The 17,803-nt window shown below is 39.6% G+C and overlaps 1 protein-coding gene across 1 annotated transcript; it reads left to right on the top strand.

Moving 5' to 3' along the window:
* Nucleotides 1-1,337: 1,337 nt before the first annotated feature.
* Nucleotides 1,338-12,443, top strand: isl1l (islet1, like). The gene is made up of 7 exons (XM_036594962.1): nucleotides 1,338-1,596; nucleotides 2,862-3,176; nucleotides 4,469-4,652; nucleotides 7,749-7,954; nucleotides 9,070-9,338; nucleotides 11,370-11,531; nucleotides 11,908-12,443. Exons 2-7 carry the CDS (start codon nucleotides 3,158-3,160, stop codon nucleotides 12,028-12,030), a joined length of 963 nt encoding a protein of 320 aa, XP_036450855.1. The 5' UTR covers nucleotides 1,338-1,596; nucleotides 2,862-3,157; the 3' UTR covers nucleotides 12,031-12,443.
* Nucleotides 12,444-17,803: the final 5,360 nt, after the last annotated feature.

Here is a 17,803-nt window from a genome sequence, read left to right as displayed (position 1 = left end):
GCCGGGCTGCCCGGATTCTCCCGGTTATCTCGGTCTAACTCTATCTGTCCCGGTTCGTCCCGGTTCGTGTTTGTTGACGTGGATTGTTTTACTCACATCCGGGAACTTCTCCCCGCTGTTCTCCCGAGTTCCTCGTTCAACATGGCGGAGTGCGATGACGACAGAGACCGCCCGGCATGACGCCAGAGGTGTACGCGTGACGTCGGACGCGACGACATTTAAGTTTATTATTTTTAGATATTCTGTTTCATTAAATATTAAAGGGCCAAATAATTAATTATCTTTTATATATATAATTATATAATTATATAACTTCAATTCCAAAAAAGTTGGGATGCTAAATGTAAATGAATGTAAATAAAAACATAATATATATATATATATATATATATATATATATATATATATATATATATATATATATATATATACACAAAGCCAGCAAAACTACATCTTTTTATACGTTTTCTACAAATTGAAAAAAAAACCATTTTTTGTTTTTCCTTCATTTTTTAATTTCAAATTTGTAAAGATCTTTGTTGACATGCTTCTTGCATACACATACATAGACTTAAATTAGCAAGAGCTGAGGAAGCAGCTAACTGCAACTCACAAGCATCTAACTAATCAGGCCTATAAGACCACACTGTTGTTCTACAACAAAATAATGTAATTAAAAAAATTGTTCACCTAAAATGCTAACAATGGTTGAAAACGTTTTGAAATGTGAAAATTGCACAGTAAAATATATTCAGCACATATTTTAAAACATCACATATATTCCTAATACAAGCAAAGAAATCTACATATATTTTTCTTCCATACGGGAATCTTTCACCTGTGGTCTTTAAGATGGAACTCAGTTGTGTTTTCAGTTTTTTAACCCAGAACAAACATCATTATCTGCACTTGTGCTGAAGAAGGTCCTGTGTGACTGAAATGTTTGCCAATTTTTTGTATTATTTCTCTTTATTACTTTAGCTCACTTAACCTATTTTTACATTTTGTTGACTTGTGTGTGGGTTCTTTAGTACAAATAACAATTCTATATAGAACGATGAACACTCCAAGAACTATTTGCCTGCTTAAACGGTTCTTTGCATGGTGAAATGGCTCTTCAGACTGATGGAGAATGTGTTGTATGTGGTTCTCCACAGTATCAAAAATGGTTCTGCTACTGTTACAAGCTTGACACTGTAATAATAGCAGAACCCTTTTTGGTAGTATTAAGAACACTTTTCAAAAAGGTGCTCTAAAGAACCATGTACAGCACATTCTCCATCAAGCTGGAGAACTATTTCACCATGCAAAGAACCATTTAAGCATTCAAATGGTTCTTTGAGTGTTCATGGTTCCATATAGAACTGTTGTGTTTACTAAACAACCCTTAAAGAACCGTCTTTTTTGAGTGTGTACTATTCTGCCCTACGCACCTACTAAACAATGGTGAGGAGAGTTTTTTCTCAGGTGCGGTGAGTTTGCTCTGGATTACTGTTTACCTTCATTTAAACTCGACTGATAAGGCGACCGGGTCAGCGATAGGTGGCATATCTCAGAGTTGCTTTACACCTGCAGTTTATGCCCCAGTGCGTTCAAGTGAGTAATTTGATGGGAGGCCTAATCTGAAATTCCTCCTTATTCCCTGCACTGTGCACTGAACTACACACGTCACAAGATAAGAGTATCTGGTCTTAGTGTAGTGCACTAAATGTCATTCACAGCAATTTGAGATTGTACTTATATGTAGCAGAACCGTAGACTGTCTATCAGCAGAACACATCCATCTAAACTGGTTCCTGGAAGTAAAAGGGCTCATATCATGGAAAACTGTATTTCTCTCACTGTTTTAAAGGGTCTGATAGAGAATGTAAACACTGTTAACATGTTCATTCCGTGGCTTATACATTTCATTTAATTAAGCTAGACTGCAAAAACAGCCCATTTTGACTTTTGTGATGTTATATTTACATATGTCAGCCTATTTGGCCTGCAGCAGTTTAGCCCCACCCATTCATGCTGAAGTTATAGGGAGTGTCTCAGCCTGGACTGCTTTTTGAATGAGACACAATACAGGACAGTCAGTCAGAACAGAGCTCATTTACATATTTCAATCATGAAGAGGAATTCCAACTTGCCAAAATTTCTCCATAATTTAGAGTGTGAGATGTAAACGGAGTCATTCAGAGTTGTTTGATGTGAAATGGTTCAGCTTTCTTTACAGTGGTGGTGATAGGAACCAGGGGTCGCCATGACTACAACACAAATATAGCCATTTTAAACACTTTAAAAATGTGTTTTACCGAAAGCTTGTTGGAAGAAATTGTTGTAATAACTTTCTGTAAGGGAGCTTTTAGAGGTGGACGTCTGGTTCCTATCACCACCACTGTGAACAATTCTGACTCGTTAAATTTCTCTAGAATGAAGCATTTCACACCAAACCACTCTGAATGACTCTGTTTACATCTTAACCACTCAATTATGAATAAATGTTTGAGAAATCAGTGGAATTCCTCTTTGAAGGCACAGTAACAAGAACAGCACATTTAAATATCTTTAAAACATGTCATCATGTGCTGCTTTTTGTGACCTTCTTACCTGCTTCACATTGCCAGACAGGTTCTATTTAAGTGATGTTTAGATTCAACAGGTCTGGCAGAAATCGTGCCTGGGTGTGGCTAGTGAAACTGAGCCCAGTGAGTTTGGTTTAATGGTTGATTTAGTAGCTAAGGGGGCAATTACTTTTTCACATTCTGTGTCATTTTCTGTCAAATATGCCTCCTGTACATTTTCCTGACGCTGAAAAATAAATAACACACGTGATGGCTGAAGTTAAGTAAATGATGGGTGGCCTCTCTGTGCAGTACAGTATTCTGTAGAAGGCAGAGATGTCACAAGCTCTGTCCCACCTGAAGAGCCAGAGGCGCCACCAAACTGAAAGGTGGGAGGAGCTTATACCGCTGCACCTGCCAGGTCTCTAAAGTAGCTGATGAAGTGCAGCCAATCAGAGTCCTCTGAGGGAGGACAATACTGGACCTCTGCACCACATCAATAGAAAAGGCCGCGGCGCTGAGAGAGCTTCACGAGTGGCCAAGTGGTGGAGATTAAAGCGTGCTGTTCTGAACTGAGTTCATTCACAACCAACGCTGAAGGTGCAGCCATGGAAGATCCACAGAAACGTAAGTGTTTTTCAATGAAAACAAATCCTGTATATTTAAATGAAAAGGTGTTTTTGAGGTGTTAAAGAATTGATGTGTAGTCTGGTATTCACTTCCCGTTAAGAACACATAAACACATTTTGTGAATTCAACCAATTTTTCATTCATTGAAATGCAAACAAAGTCAGAGTGGTCTATGTGGAATGCTCTGTTCTACAGACTCGGATTTCTTTACAGTGGTAGTGATAGGAACCAGGAGTCTCCATGACTACCACACAAACATTTTATTTATTATAAAAACCACCCGTGAACCTACACGTCTTCTGAGTTTTATATGGAATGTTGATGATGGTAAAATAGTGGAAAATCTGAAAAAATAAGTTTTCTTTGGGGACTGTTTTGCCTAATAACACCCTGCATGTATCCCTCCACCATGACTAGATTTTAAATAATACATTTTAGGAAAAAATCTTCTCAAAACTGTCATAAAACAGTGTCTCAGACATCAGGCAGTGTATTCATAACCTTCTGTGAGGGAGCTTTTAGAGGTGGACGTCTGGTTCCTATCACCATCACTGTGAACAATTCTGTCTCTGTAAGTTTCTCTAGAGCAGAGCATTTCACACCAAACCACTCTGAATGAATGTTTACATCTTAACTATTTAATTATGCAGAAATTTTTAAAAATTGGTGGAATTCCACTTTAAAACACATTTTATCATGTTAGTATCTGCCCATGTCTTTTTTTACATCTATAAATAGTAGTTATATTGTTATTTCACTAATTTTACTATTAGATTTGATCTGTAGTGTTTTAGCTTCCCTGTGTAAAGCACTTTCAGACTTCTTAGCTAAAACGGAAAGTGATATGTAATAAAGATGCTATTATCACTCAAGTAGTGATAACACAAAAGGCGTGTTTTAAATTGTAAATAAAGTGTGAATTAATGCTTTATTTTTGAGAATGTAATTTTTTATCATAAACATATTGTAATGTTTGAAATCTGTTAAAAACCTCTGTCAGCAGGCGCAGTAGCTGTAGAAAGTATGTGGACACTTTAACCATTGGTAAAATTTAATGACGTTCTTTAGGTTACCTCATAAAAAATGTTGAACAAAATGATAATGAGAGAAAAAATACTTCCAGCACAGCATCAAACTGATATTTTGTGATCTTTACTGTACTTTGTGCTGCTGTATTAGACAACTTTCCCTCCAGGATTAATGTCTGTCTGTCTGTCTCTTTATCTATCTATCTATCCATCCATCCATCCATCCATCCATCCATCTATATATCTATCTATGCTCTCCAGGCCTGGTTTCGCTCTGTGTTGGCTGTGGTCATCAGATTCTTGATCGTTTTATCTTGCGTGTGTTCCCGGATCTGGAGTGGCACGCTGCATGTCTGAAGTGTTCAGAATGTGAGCAGCACCTGGACGAGTCGCGCACATGCTTCATCAAAGATGGGAAAACACTGTGCAAGAAAGATTACAGCAGGTACTTCAGCTTATTAAACAGTAAACCTGCCACGTGTATCAGTACAACCTTAAAAAAGATTCCTAAACACCTTCCTTCTTGGCTTCAACGTAACCCATTTTCTCCTGTTTCTGAAATTCAGCTCTTGAGAAATAAATAACCCTCAGATTTTCTCACTTTGATCGAAATATCATCACACATACGGATTAACTCTTTAGTGTCTGACTCATCTCAGCCCAGTCTGAGCTGAGTAATATTTCCATAAGAAACGTGTAAAATCTCATTGTTTGCTTACAGAGCTCGGTTCTAGATCAAAGAACTCTCTCAGCAGTCTGTCAGTGTGGAATGAGAACTCACGCTTTTCTCATTCATCACCAGAACTTCTTGTAGTGAAACGCTGATGTTAATCTTCTCTTCTCTCCTGAGGGTGTTAGGAGAGAGTTCAGAAATCAGTGATCCTTCATCAACTCAAAACTGAGACCTGCTTTATTTCTTTGAAACAACCTTAAGAAAGACATTTGTTCCTCTGGGGCGGTTCTAAGGAAAACCCTCCCTGCTGAAAAAAGAAGAACTATTAGCTAGAAACCTAAATGTTTTTGCTTTTCTAATGAGAAATGGCTTAATGGTTACCATGAGAGACCACTAGCTTCCTGTAGAACACCTTTAAATCGCATTAGGAAACCATCAAATATATCTGGAATCAGAGCACCTGTTAAACCAAAAGAGTCCTTTACACTGTGACATAACGCTGATGCTTCTGTGTTTACATCGTTTTATGTCACCCTCAAAACTGAAAAGTTTTAGTACACTCTTAAAAAAGATGGTTCTTCAAGGGTTCTTTAGCAAAGAAATGGTTCTATATAGAACTATGAACACTCAAAGAACCTTTTGAATGGTCAAAGGGTTCTTTGCATTATGAAATGGTTCTTCAGGTTGATGGTTCAGTAAAGAACCTTTTTGAAAAGGGTTCTAAATAGCACCCAAAAGGATTCTATTGTTAAGCCTGACATCGTAACAATAGAACAATGCTTATACAGAACCATTTTCCAAAAGGGTTCAATATAGATCCATCTACAGCACATTTTTCATCAATCTGAAGAGCGATTTCATGATGCAAAGAGCCCTTTAACCATTCAAAAGTTTCTTTGAGTGTTCATGGTTCTATATAGATCTATTTTCTTTGCTAAAGAACCCCTGAAGAACCTTTTTTGTTATTTATTTAAATAACTTGAGTTCTCTTGGACCAAATAAATGAAAGCAGTTCACAATTTTCAGTTCATCGTTTAATAAATGTGAAAACGTCAAGCTAACAACAGTTTTTAAATGTTAAAGAAGAGAGCAGCTGGTTAGCTTGTCATATTGACAGCTTTGCTCATCACACAACAGCTTTGATTCTGGCTAACAAAAGCTACGCTGACACAAGTTTAGATGATAATGACTCAAATCGGGAGTAAAGTCGAGTAGCTGGTGTTGGAGGGACTGTAAGACAAAACTGAACCTGTTCTGTGGAGTTTGGATCTGCAGCCTGCTTGCCAGGCTAATGCTAGCTTCTCTCTTTCAGTCTGAATATATTATGCACTGCTTAGATGTAGGATCCTATATTTGAATTCATATCTAGTGCACTAGTAAGCCATTTCATTTAAGCCCTAGTTAGCAGTACTCATTGTAAGCTTAGCTAGTGGACTAGAGATCCAAACAGTGCCACACACCACGGTGCAGATTCAATGCTGACTAACTGGTGCTCTGCTGTTACAGGTGTGGATGATAAAAAATCCATGTCTGAGTGAATGATCTAGTGACCCACATAGCAAGAGAATAGAGACCCAATGGCTTTTTTTTTGCTTAGCGTTTTCTGGGAGGCCCACTGGAGGTTAAGCAGAGTATTAGACAAAATTCCACCTTTCATCGCTCATTTTCCTCTTACAGTCCAATCTACCTATTTTTCCTTCCTTTCTTTTTTGTTATCCTTTTTAAATTAGCTTAGCAAAAAATTTTAGCAGCATAAATATAGTAGATTGTACAGGTGTAACCAATTTAGCACAGTGTCAGCAAGAAAATTTAATATTAGGCTTTTTTTGTCTCTCAATTGTTTGCAATACTTGTATTAGTTAACTTTCCAAAATAGTTTTATGTGCATTAAAATCTGTTTGAGAAGATTGAAAACTAGTTAGACCTTGTATGTAGGCCAGTAATCTGAGTGGTTTGTGGGCAGACCAGCAGTGGCATGCAGTCAGTGGGGGCTGACCTTATCAAGCCATCGGTTAAGTACTGTTAATGTAGTTAGCATGCTAAAAGTGCCTATAAAGATAAAGACTCATCTCCGGGAGCACAAAGTGGACTGGTGTTGGAGTAACAGTGCTGAAATCAATCCTGTTCTGTAGTGTAGCTATTAGCCTGTTGGCCGTTGCTGAGCCACTGTTGCGTGCAGTTTTTTTTCAGTATTTCCTTATATAGCTGCACAGAAAATGGAAAAACCAACTGTAACCGTCCGTGGGAACCGTTTGACTCTACGGTGGAAAAGAGGCCTTTGGTGACTTGCCACCAGATTTCACTCATCAATTAATTACCACCTTTAGTTGGAAGGATAGAGTGGGGAAATCACCAAACCGTGCCAGACTCTGGCCCTTCAGCACCAGATGTTTGATGGTATTACTCCAAAGAACGCTTTTTGGCTTTGTCTTAATTATTAAAGAGCTCATACTTTATCAGCCCTAATTAATTTCTACATGACCATCTTCCAAACTTTCTTCATGCCATAGCATTAAACAGGCTGTTTTGATGACTGGTGTATGTAAATGAGCTCTGTTCTGATTGGCTGCCCTGTATTGCATCTCATTCAAAAAGCAGTCCAGGATCTATTTAACCTCAGTCTGAGTAGGCGAGGCTAAACTGCTGTAGGCTGAATAGGTGGATATGTGTAAATATGACATCACAACAATCAACAAATTCAAAAGAGGTGCATATATGAACTGTATTACTGCATCACTTCTGTATTAGTGGTATTAGTATTAGTAGATCTGTAGTGTACGATCGGTTACTATATATGATTATTTTGACTTGAAGTCAGGTTTAAACAATGATAGCTGAAAAAATAAGTGAATAATTTCTATTTTTCAGGTTATACGCCTCCAAGTGCCCAAAATGTCTCCGGTCCTTCAGCAGTCATGATTATGTGATGCGTACACATGGTGGAATTTATCATGTGCAGTGTTTTCGGTGTATGGGCTGTGATCGTCAGCTGGTACCTGGAGACAGATTCACCCTGCGGGACGGAAACCCACAGTGCGCTGCCCACCCACAGCACTGCGGCGGAGTAAGGCCAGGTATACACAACCTGTAAATGTACAGCATCAACGACACGTAGGGTCTATTAGGTGGTGCTGTTCTTCGTCTCACACCATCTAGTTTAATAATTACAATTCCTACACCGACCAGCCAGTTTATTAAGACACCTTCTTGTTTTGACACTCATTGTCCATTTTATCAGCTCCACTGACCATATAGGAGCACTTTGTAGTTCTACAATTTCAGACTGTAGTCTCTGTAGACTTTGTCACCCTGTTTTTTAATGGTCAGGAACCCCACAGAGCAGGTGTTATTTGGGTGGTGGGTCATTCTCAGCACTGCAGTGACATTGGTGCGGTGGTGGTGTGTTAGTGTGTGTTGCCCTGGTGAGAGTGGATCAGACACAGCAGCGCTGCTGGAGTTTTAAACACTGTGTCCACTCACTGTCCACTCTATTAGACACTCCTACCTTGTTGGTCCACCTTGTAGATGTAAAGTCAGAGACGATAGCTCATCTGCTGCTGCACAGTTTGTGCTGTGCATTCTCTAGTCTTTCATCACTGCCCACAGGACGCTGCCTGCAGGACGCTGTTGGCTGGATGTTTTTGGTTCTCAGTCCAGCAGTGACACTGAAGTGTTTAAAAACTCCAGCAGCACTGCTGTGTTTGATCCATTCGCACCAGTGCAACAAACAGTAACACACCACCAACACGTCAGTGTCACTGCAGTGCTGAGAATGACCCACCGCCCAAATAATACCTGCTCTGTGGGGTATGTAGTATGCAGAAAAACAGATGGACTACAGTCTGTAACTGTAGAACTACGATTTACTCCTAGACCCATAGCGCTGAGTTGTCTTCTCACAGTGGAAGGATGGACAGAAAGACCTGCGGATGTTTTCAGATCTGAAGCAGCTTGATTTTCTCCTCTCTCTGAAAGACGAAAGCTTTAAATGCTGTTTATCTGATGGGGCAGATTTGTTGACCTACCAGGTATTCCAGGTGCATGTTAGGAGTACTGTTAATGTCTAATCTCCTCAGAAACATCTCCAGGAAAATAAATGTGTATTTATTGCTGTATTTATTGTGTTTATGGCTGTAAATTGCTCTGTTCGGACTCTGCTGGTCACACCTGTTTTTCTCCCTGTGTGTAGGCAATGTCCAGTCTGACCCTCACTGGTCAGGGGCTCAGAGGTCAGACAGAGTGACCCGTGTAAGGACCGTGCTGAGTGAAGCTCAACTGCATACACTGCGGAGCTGCTACAGTGCAAACCCGCGGCCAGACGCTTTGCTGAAGGAGCAGCTAGTGGAGATGACTGGTCTGAGTCCACGGGTCATCAGAGTCTGGTTTCAGAACAAACGCTGTAAAGATAAAAAGAAAAGTGCAGGGGCCAGACAGATACAGCACCGGCCACATCAGCAGGTGAGCAAGAGACTTTAGAGGTTGAGAGTCAATGATGCATTAATCAGCATTAGATTTCATTATATAATAGTCATAGTAGTACTACCTATAACGCTGCTGTCAGAAGAAAACCTTGTATCTCCATTTTGATTTTTCAGTTTTTAACATTAAATGAAAATGTCTGTTGTCCTTTACATTGTGTGTAAATTTCATGAAAAATGGACCAAAAGAAGCAGCCAAAAACTAGTAGGTAAATTAAGTTATCATTTTGGAGATACAAGGTTTTCTTCCCACAACAGCGATAAGCAGGAGGAAGTAGTGATGATGAAACTAAACCAAACCAAATTTTCAAAATGTAAAACAATTTGATTACTGCACTGAATAAAAAGTCATCCTATTATCACTTAATTGAATATAATGCACCATCTTCAGACCAGTGGTGAACTATTAAAGCTTGGCCTTCAATTCGGGCCATAAAAATCAAAACTCAGTAAAAACATGAGGAAAAAAACACATCTGCAACTTTTTGCTCAAATCCGATCTCTCTGACACGATGGTTCACACTCATTTAGGTAAGTGACTCAGATCTGTCATTAATTTAAACAAACTGGCGTCCTGAAATGATCAGCATGCTCACATCCTACTGGGTAACATCACATGACTGAATCACGTATGTCACGTGCATCATCAGCAAACAAATGATTGAGCAGAACGAGCCTTGACTGCAAAGATAAATAACTCTGAACATCTCTCAGCTGTTCATTATTAGAGCGAGATGAAGGCGAAAAAGGTGAGAAAGGTGCTTTTCCACTGTTTACAGGCTTTAACGTCTGTTCAGCACTGCTGCCACGGTAACGTGGAATGATAGCACATGCGCAGTGAAAAAAAGCACATAAATTCCGATCTGAGCTTCTCATTAAGGTTGCATTGCCACAAATCGGATACGTATCCGAAAGTGGCTTAGGTCTGATTTGAAAAGATCAGATTTGCATGTCCACACAGCCCTGAAAACTGAGTCACATTAGGGCAAAAAATTGGATTTGTGCCACTTCAACCTGGTAATGTGAATGTAGCCATAGAGTATAGTTTACCTTATAGCAGTTTCACAATGACTCTTTCAGTAGTGAGCTCTGGTGTAGAGCTGCCACCACTGTTTTTCATTTCTAACAGCCCATTGATTACGCTGCCTTTCATATTCACAGTCAGTGATGTATTTAGAACTTTCAGAAGGCCTAGTGTGACGTTTTATCTCACGTAACTGTTCCTATCCATTGTAAATCAAAGCATGATCCTCTGATCATCTAATTATGATTATTACAACAGGTAAGGCCTACTGAAGTCCTAACCAATGAGAGAGCTCGCTTAGCTTTGTCCACCTCGTAAAAATAATCTGATTGGCCAGTTTTCCGCTGGGTGTTTCAAGATTGTTTTTTGTTTACCTCAAAAACTTAACAATGAAACAAGAGTAGCACTGTAATACTTGCAGAGTTCAAATATAAGCATGACTTTACTGAAGAAAAACAACTAAAATTTAAAGAATTGCTTTTTAGTTCTCTGAAATCACAAGGTTTTCTTCACTGCTTTAGACCAAGGCATCCCAACGCACCAACCCTAAAATCAACACAATGTACATGTGGCAAAAAGAAGAAAGATCTCTCTGAGTGGGTAGAGTGGCCCTCCCTCTCCCCCATCATTTAGTGCAATGCTAGTCAGTGGGGGCATCTGTTGGCTGATGTCATAGAATTTGCAGTGAGCATTCTCCTTCTCCAAGCATGTTGACCTCTAATGACGTTGAGTTAGCAGCAGTTTGTAAAGATGGGGTTGAGCTTCACATGTCTGGGAGGAAGCCCATGCTAGCCTTCATCCTCCCAGCGTGGTTGCATCATGGGATAAGGGGAGACTTAGCTAACAGGTGAAACTAGACAGGACTAAATTGGAGAAGGAAATTGGGGAAAAATGCCCCCGAAAATGAAAAAGATTCAAATAAATGGGCATAGCAATGAACATACAAATATACATAAAAATATTAATGGATATATTGTCATGTAACAGGCTGTGGAGGAGCCATATTTTGCTGCCAGTCCGGATAGTCTGGACAGGGACATCCTGATGACTCCACTGGATTTCCAGAGTTTCCAGCCATCTTGGAAACTGCTAACCAACTTCCCCTTACATTCCGACAGTGATCATGACCATGTACCAGATCAACAGCCAGTGAGTGACACATTAATCTTTAAACTCTGAGGTGTTCAGGTCCTCATTCTGATAACTACAGAACTCACACATCCATTTCACTGAAGATTTGTTGCAGTTATTGAATAATTCATAGTAGTTATTGAATAATTCATAGAAGATACTGAATAAATCATTGTAGATACTGAATAATTCATAGTGGATACTGAATAATTTATTGAAGATACTGAATAATTCATAGTAGTTATTGAATAATTCATAGTAGTTGCTGAATAATTCATAGTAGATCCTGAATAATTCATAGTGGTTACTGAGTGATTCATAGTAGTAATCAAATCTACATGAATAATGGTGAAGTTGTGAGTTTATGTTATGTTGATGGTTTCATGTTCTTCAGGATTATGTATCAGAGAGGATGACGCGCTGCTCTTCTGCTGGAAGTGAAATCATGCCGATATCCATCGATCTACAAAACACACCCAGCAGCTTCACCAGCAGCCCAGCAGAGGCTAACAAATAAGCTAATCATGTAATAATAATGAGGCATAATGTTTTTGGAGTCAATACAAATCTGCCAAGACCACTGATTGAGTTAATGTGTTGTCACAGTGTTATGTTCACGTTTCTATTTGTGCAAACATTATACATTTTTAGATTATAAAATTGTCTTTTTTTATTTGTAAGTTTTTGTATTTATATGTGTGTTAGTGTCATTTTATTTATTATTTTCCCAAAAGCTTTAGTTCCTCAGTTAAACCAGGCTTTTCATGTCTGTCTGTTATTTGTCATTTGTATATATTGAGCTAGTTTGAAATAGCTATTTATTGTGTGAGAATGTATTTATTTCATATTTCTGTCATACCAGGTACTAAACTATTTAATAAATTATTGCTACAAAGAAATAGCTGTTTACTGTTTAGGGCTCTGATTAAAGCTAATGATCGTGATGTGTGGAGAGGCTCCTGTCATTTTCTTAATAAGAAGTGATTGGTCTTTAAAACTTGCTTAGGACGGCTTTTTAAAAACCGTCAATCAAAAAAAAAACTCCCTCTCTCAGATGATGTTCACATACAGATGATCTTCACATACATACCTCACATATTCCTCACACATTCCTGTGTTCTCTTTGCTATCTAGATGCCTGCTCTGTTTGGTCTGCTGACTCTAAACACAGGTTAAGCTTGCAGGATATACAGACACTCTGTACATCACTGACCTGCACTTATCACATACTGTTTTCCTACAAATGACTGATAGCCAAGACCTGTTTGGTGTTTGGTGTCAAGTTTTCCACTGGACTAATGAGGCTAATTTAGCTAACAAGAAACAGCAGCTTATAACCTGCTTGTTAAAACTGTATGACACCATGTGCAACAATGGACAGATGTGTGTTGCATAACTGAAAACAATAGCAGCTGCCATCTTGAAGCCTGAATTTAGTCCATGTTTATAGATAACAGTGTGTTACACAGTGCCAGAAACCACATATAGTCTATTAGAAATACTGAACAACTCCACATGGTTTTAGGTGAGTGTGTGATGGTTTAGGCATGCAGTTAGCACTATGCTAATTGGTGGGGTATAAGCTTCCATTATTTGCTACATTAGCCTGTGGTCAGAAACTGATCAACGATGAATGAGGCGGAGGGGCTAATAAATTTTTGCAGAAACAGATGGACTACAATCTGTAATAAAGTGGCCAGCGAGTGGAAACACAAAGTAGGTGCTTCTAATAAAGTGGCCAGTTAGCGAAAGCACAAGGTATGTGTTTCTAATAAAGTGGCCAGTTAGCAGAAGCACAAGGTAGCTGTTTCTAATAAAGTGGCCAGTTAGCGGAAGCATAAGATAGGTGTTTCTAATAAAGTGGCCAGTGAGTGGAAGCACAAGGTATGTGTTTCTATTACAGTGGCCAGTTAGCAGAAGCACAAGATTGGTGTTTCTAATAAAGTGGCCAGCTAGCAGAAGCACAAGGTAGGTAATTCTAATAAAGTGGCCAGTTAGTGGAAGTACAAGGCAGAGGTTTATATTTACTGTATAATCTGTATGTCAAGTAAAACAACTGTATACCCAGAGAAATATCATGGGCACTGTTGGGTTAATAAAGACAAAAACACTGAATGTTATGTTTGTATTGTGTTCCTTTCCTTTTGCATATCTTCTCATCTGCTCAAGATCAAGATACATATTGTAGTGTCTCTTGCCCTGCATTCGAAAGCACTACAGTCTGAGAGTAAAGATGGTGCTTTATAGTCCGGCTCTGAGACCTCCGCTCTTTAACCAAGCTTTTGTGCTCTAAATCAAATAATGAAAGAGGCTCTGCACTTCAACTGCACAATTCATCTCCACCAAAAGAGATTAATTAATATATCAAATCTCTGCTTTTTGCTCTCGCAGCTTTCATCTTTGAACCCTGTGCGGGGGGGTGTGTGAAGTTGCTGAAAAGAGTGAGAAATACCCAGTGGCGGCTTAATTATCTCCGCCTTTGACCGAGTGAGGGGTTTCGATTAAAATGGTGATTCAAGAGCCAACATGAGTTAACAAAGAAGCTGCATCTGGGCATTATTAGCATGAAACAAACTCACAGATCCAGTGCTTTCAATGGCCAATGGCCTTCAGGGCAGTGCATGCAGAGGCTTCGCTTTAGTGCGAGTTCCTTAAAGGGCTCATATCCTACATTTTTATTGTGTTTTCTTTAATATAAGGGTATATATATCGTAGTGCCACCACTGGACTTAAGGTTTTTGTGCCAACTGGGAGAGCTGAGAGGAGCACTTGGAGGACTTCTAGGATGCCTCTTTGCAGTCCTTGTTTAGATTAAATAAAGCGTGTCAAAGATGTCGTTTGTTAATTGTAATGTGTGTTACCTGCTTCATTGTGTCCTTTTGTGTTTAATTAGAGTGGCTGCAGTGTTCACCCTCTTGGTGTGCTGCTTTCCTGTTAATGACTTTCCCCCATTTCCATGGTGTGTGAGTAGTTCTCTGTTATTTTAGTAAAGAGCATTTTCCTGAACAGAAAATGGCAGACTTTGGGTCTTCTTCTGTGCCAAATTTCTACACTAGTGTCAGAAGTGGGATACAGATGCTATGCTGGAAGAAGTCGACCAACATATCAACAAAATCAAAGGTGGGTGGTGCGGAAGACATAGCCTGAAAGAAGAAGGTATTGAACACTACACCTGCCCCCTCCTTGACGGGTCTAGCCCGCCAAAGGTGAGGTGGCTGGCTGGGGAAGATGGTGAAGGAAACAGCATGGTAAAGCTTGGCAGTGGAGCCCAGCTGGAGCCTGGTGTTATGGCTGGATGGCACTGCCACCACAATGCAGCTGTGTCTGGTAATGGATGGGAAAGCTCTACAGATGTTTATGGATCTGCCACCGGAACAACATGAATACCTAGAGGCACTGACCACAGCCCTCCAGTGACAATTTGGGCAGATGCTAACCACACTCTAGACTTAATACTGACCTTTGGTGTAGACATAGATAACTTAGCCATTCTCCCCCAGAGCACAGCAGTCTCTGACCATTACTTAATCTCATACGAAATTCACTTTAGTGGTAATATGCGTTCATCACCATGTTATTGTGTCAAGCGGACAATAACTCCCTCCACAGCTGGTAGCTTTATTAGAAATCTTCCAAAATTATCAGCTTCTGTCAGCTGTCCATCTGATCCTACCGAGTTAGATATTATGACCAAGCTCTTAGAGGATAATTTTTGATCTACTCTAGATAGTGTGGCTCCATTAAAAAGTAAAATATTAAGGCAGAAAAAACTCGCCCCTTGCGATAATGATCACACTCGGGCTTTAAAACAGACTGCCAGACAACTTGAGCGAAAATGGTGCCTGACTAAGCTAGAAGTGTTCCAATCCGCCTGGAAGGAGAGCCTTATAGACTATAGAAGAGCACTTGCTACAGCACGCTCAGCCTACCTCTCCTCTCTCATAGAAAACAATAAGAATAATCCTAGATTACTTTTCAGCACAATCTCTAAAATAACAGAACAAAACAGTTAGTGAACCCAGATGCCATCAGCCTATAGCAGCAATGATTTTATGAACTTCTTTAGTGATAAAATTGAAAAAATTAGGCAGAAAATTCAGGATATACAATGAAACTCTACAAACCTGCTTCTTTATAATGCCAGCCTCAATCTTGAAAATATTATAATCCCTGCAGAGAGGCTGGAATTTTTACCTTACTCCAAGAAAATGAACTAGTTAAAATAGTTTCTTCCGCAAAATCATCTACTTGTATGTTAGATCCGATTCCTACAGGTTTACTCAAGGAAATTTTGCCAGAAATAACCAAGCCTATTCTGTCAATAATAAACTCTTCTCTTAGCCTTGGGTACATCCCAAAATCTCTTAAACTAGCAGTAATTAGGCCGCTGATTAAGAAAGCGAACCTCAATCCATGCAAACTATCAAATTATAGACCCATCTCGAATCTTGGAAAAAGTTGTAGCAAAACTATTATGCTCCTATTTGCATAGGAATCAAATGCATGAAAAATTTCAATCTGGCTTTGGGCCACATCATAGTACAGAGACAGCACTAGTAAAAATTGTAAATGATCTGTTATTATTTTCTGACCAAGATAATGTGTGCTTGTTAGTCCTCCTTGATCTTAGTGCGGCATTTCACACAATAGACCACACTATCTTACTAGACAGACTAGAAAACCTTGTAGGGGTAACAGGAATAGCTCTTTCCTGGTTCAGGTCCTACCTCAATGATCGCTATCAGTTTGTTAATATAAACGGTGAATCATCTGCCCTCGCAAAAGTAAAGTATGGTGTTCCACAAGGCTCTGTTTTAGGACCTGTATTATTCACATTATATATGCTACCACTGGGCACCATTATCAATAAACATGGCATAAATTTCCACTGCTATGCCGATGACACTCAGTTATATTTAGCAAGCGACCCAGATGATAAAATTAAACTTAGCAAGATTGAAGACTGTATAAAAGACATAAAGGACTGGATGTCGAGTAACTTTCTCCTACTTCACTCAGATAAAACGGAGGTTCTGCTTCTTGGTCCAAAAGCAGCTAGAAACAAACTGTCTAATTTTACACTTAAACTTAACAATTTCTCAGTTGCATCAAGCTCATCTGTAAAAAGCCTTGGTGTCATTATAGACCCTGATCTGTCCTTCGACACACATATAACTAATATTACTAGAACAGCCTTCCTGCATCTCCGCAATATTGCTAAATTGAGAAATGCATTATCTCTACAGGATGCAGAAAAGTTAGTTCATGCATTTATTACTTCAAGCCTAGATTACTGTAATGCCCTGCTGTCTGGATGTCCCAGCAAAAGCCTTAACAAACTTCAGCTAGTCCAGAACGCTGCAGCCAGAGTTCTTACTAGAACCAGAAAGTTCGACCATATCAGCCCAGTTTTATCAACCTTACACTGGTTACCAGTTAAATTTCGAATTGATTATAAAATTCTCTTACTGACTTATAAAGCTCTAAACGGACTCGCCCCTCAGTACCTGAGTGAACTTCTCTCTCACTATGAACCATCACGCCTACTTAGATCACAAGGTGCTGGCTTACTATTAGTACCTAGAATTAATAAAGTTACGTTAGGGGGGAGAGCTTTCTCATACAAAGCCCCCCAGCTTTGGAATAATCTTCCTGTTAATGTTCGGGACTCAGACACAGCCTCAGTGTTTAAGTCTAGGCTAAAAACTTACTTGTATAGTCAAGCCTTTGGTAACTAGTTTTTCCTGTTGGTTCTATACCTGCCAGAGTCTCCGCTGCTCTGCTAACACTGTAATTTGTGATCAGTCACCCATTACAGAACTGACACCCATTACAGAACTGACTCTCAGTTCTGTCAGTCACCCATTGCAGAACTGACTCTCTGTGTGTTTTTCCTTTCTTTTCTTTGCCGAGTTGAACAGCTGCCCATCCTGTGCGTTCTGATGCTGCTGCCTCTTCTGCCTTGATCGGGTGCCACTGCTCGCCAGCCCTCTGGACCGGCTTACCACCATTGAGCCTCCTGCTGTACAATGCCATGCAAACCTCACCCTCACAACCTGACCCCACTGATGCTACTGCTGTTGCTACATGAACTAATCAAAATTAATGATTTGAACTAATCAATCATTTAAACTAATCAAATTAATCAATCACCCATTACAGAACTCACTCTGTGTGTTTTTCCTTTCTTTCTTTTCTTTGCCGAGTTGAACAGCTGCCCATCCTGTGCGTTCTGATGCTGCTGCCTCTTCTGCCTTGATCAGGTGCCACTGCTCGCCGTGCAAACCTCA

The sequence above is a fragment of the Colossoma macropomum genome, unplaced genomic scaffold (assembly GCF_904425465.1).
Source record: "Colossoma macropomum unplaced genomic scaffold, Colossoma_macropomum, whole genome shotgun sequence".
In the NCBI taxonomy this organism is placed as follows: Eukaryota; Metazoa; Chordata; class Actinopteri; order Characiformes; family Serrasalmidae; genus Colossoma; species Colossoma macropomum.
The sequence above is the reverse complement of the archived record's forward strand: the minus strand, read 5'-3'. Positions and strand labels throughout refer to the sequence as shown.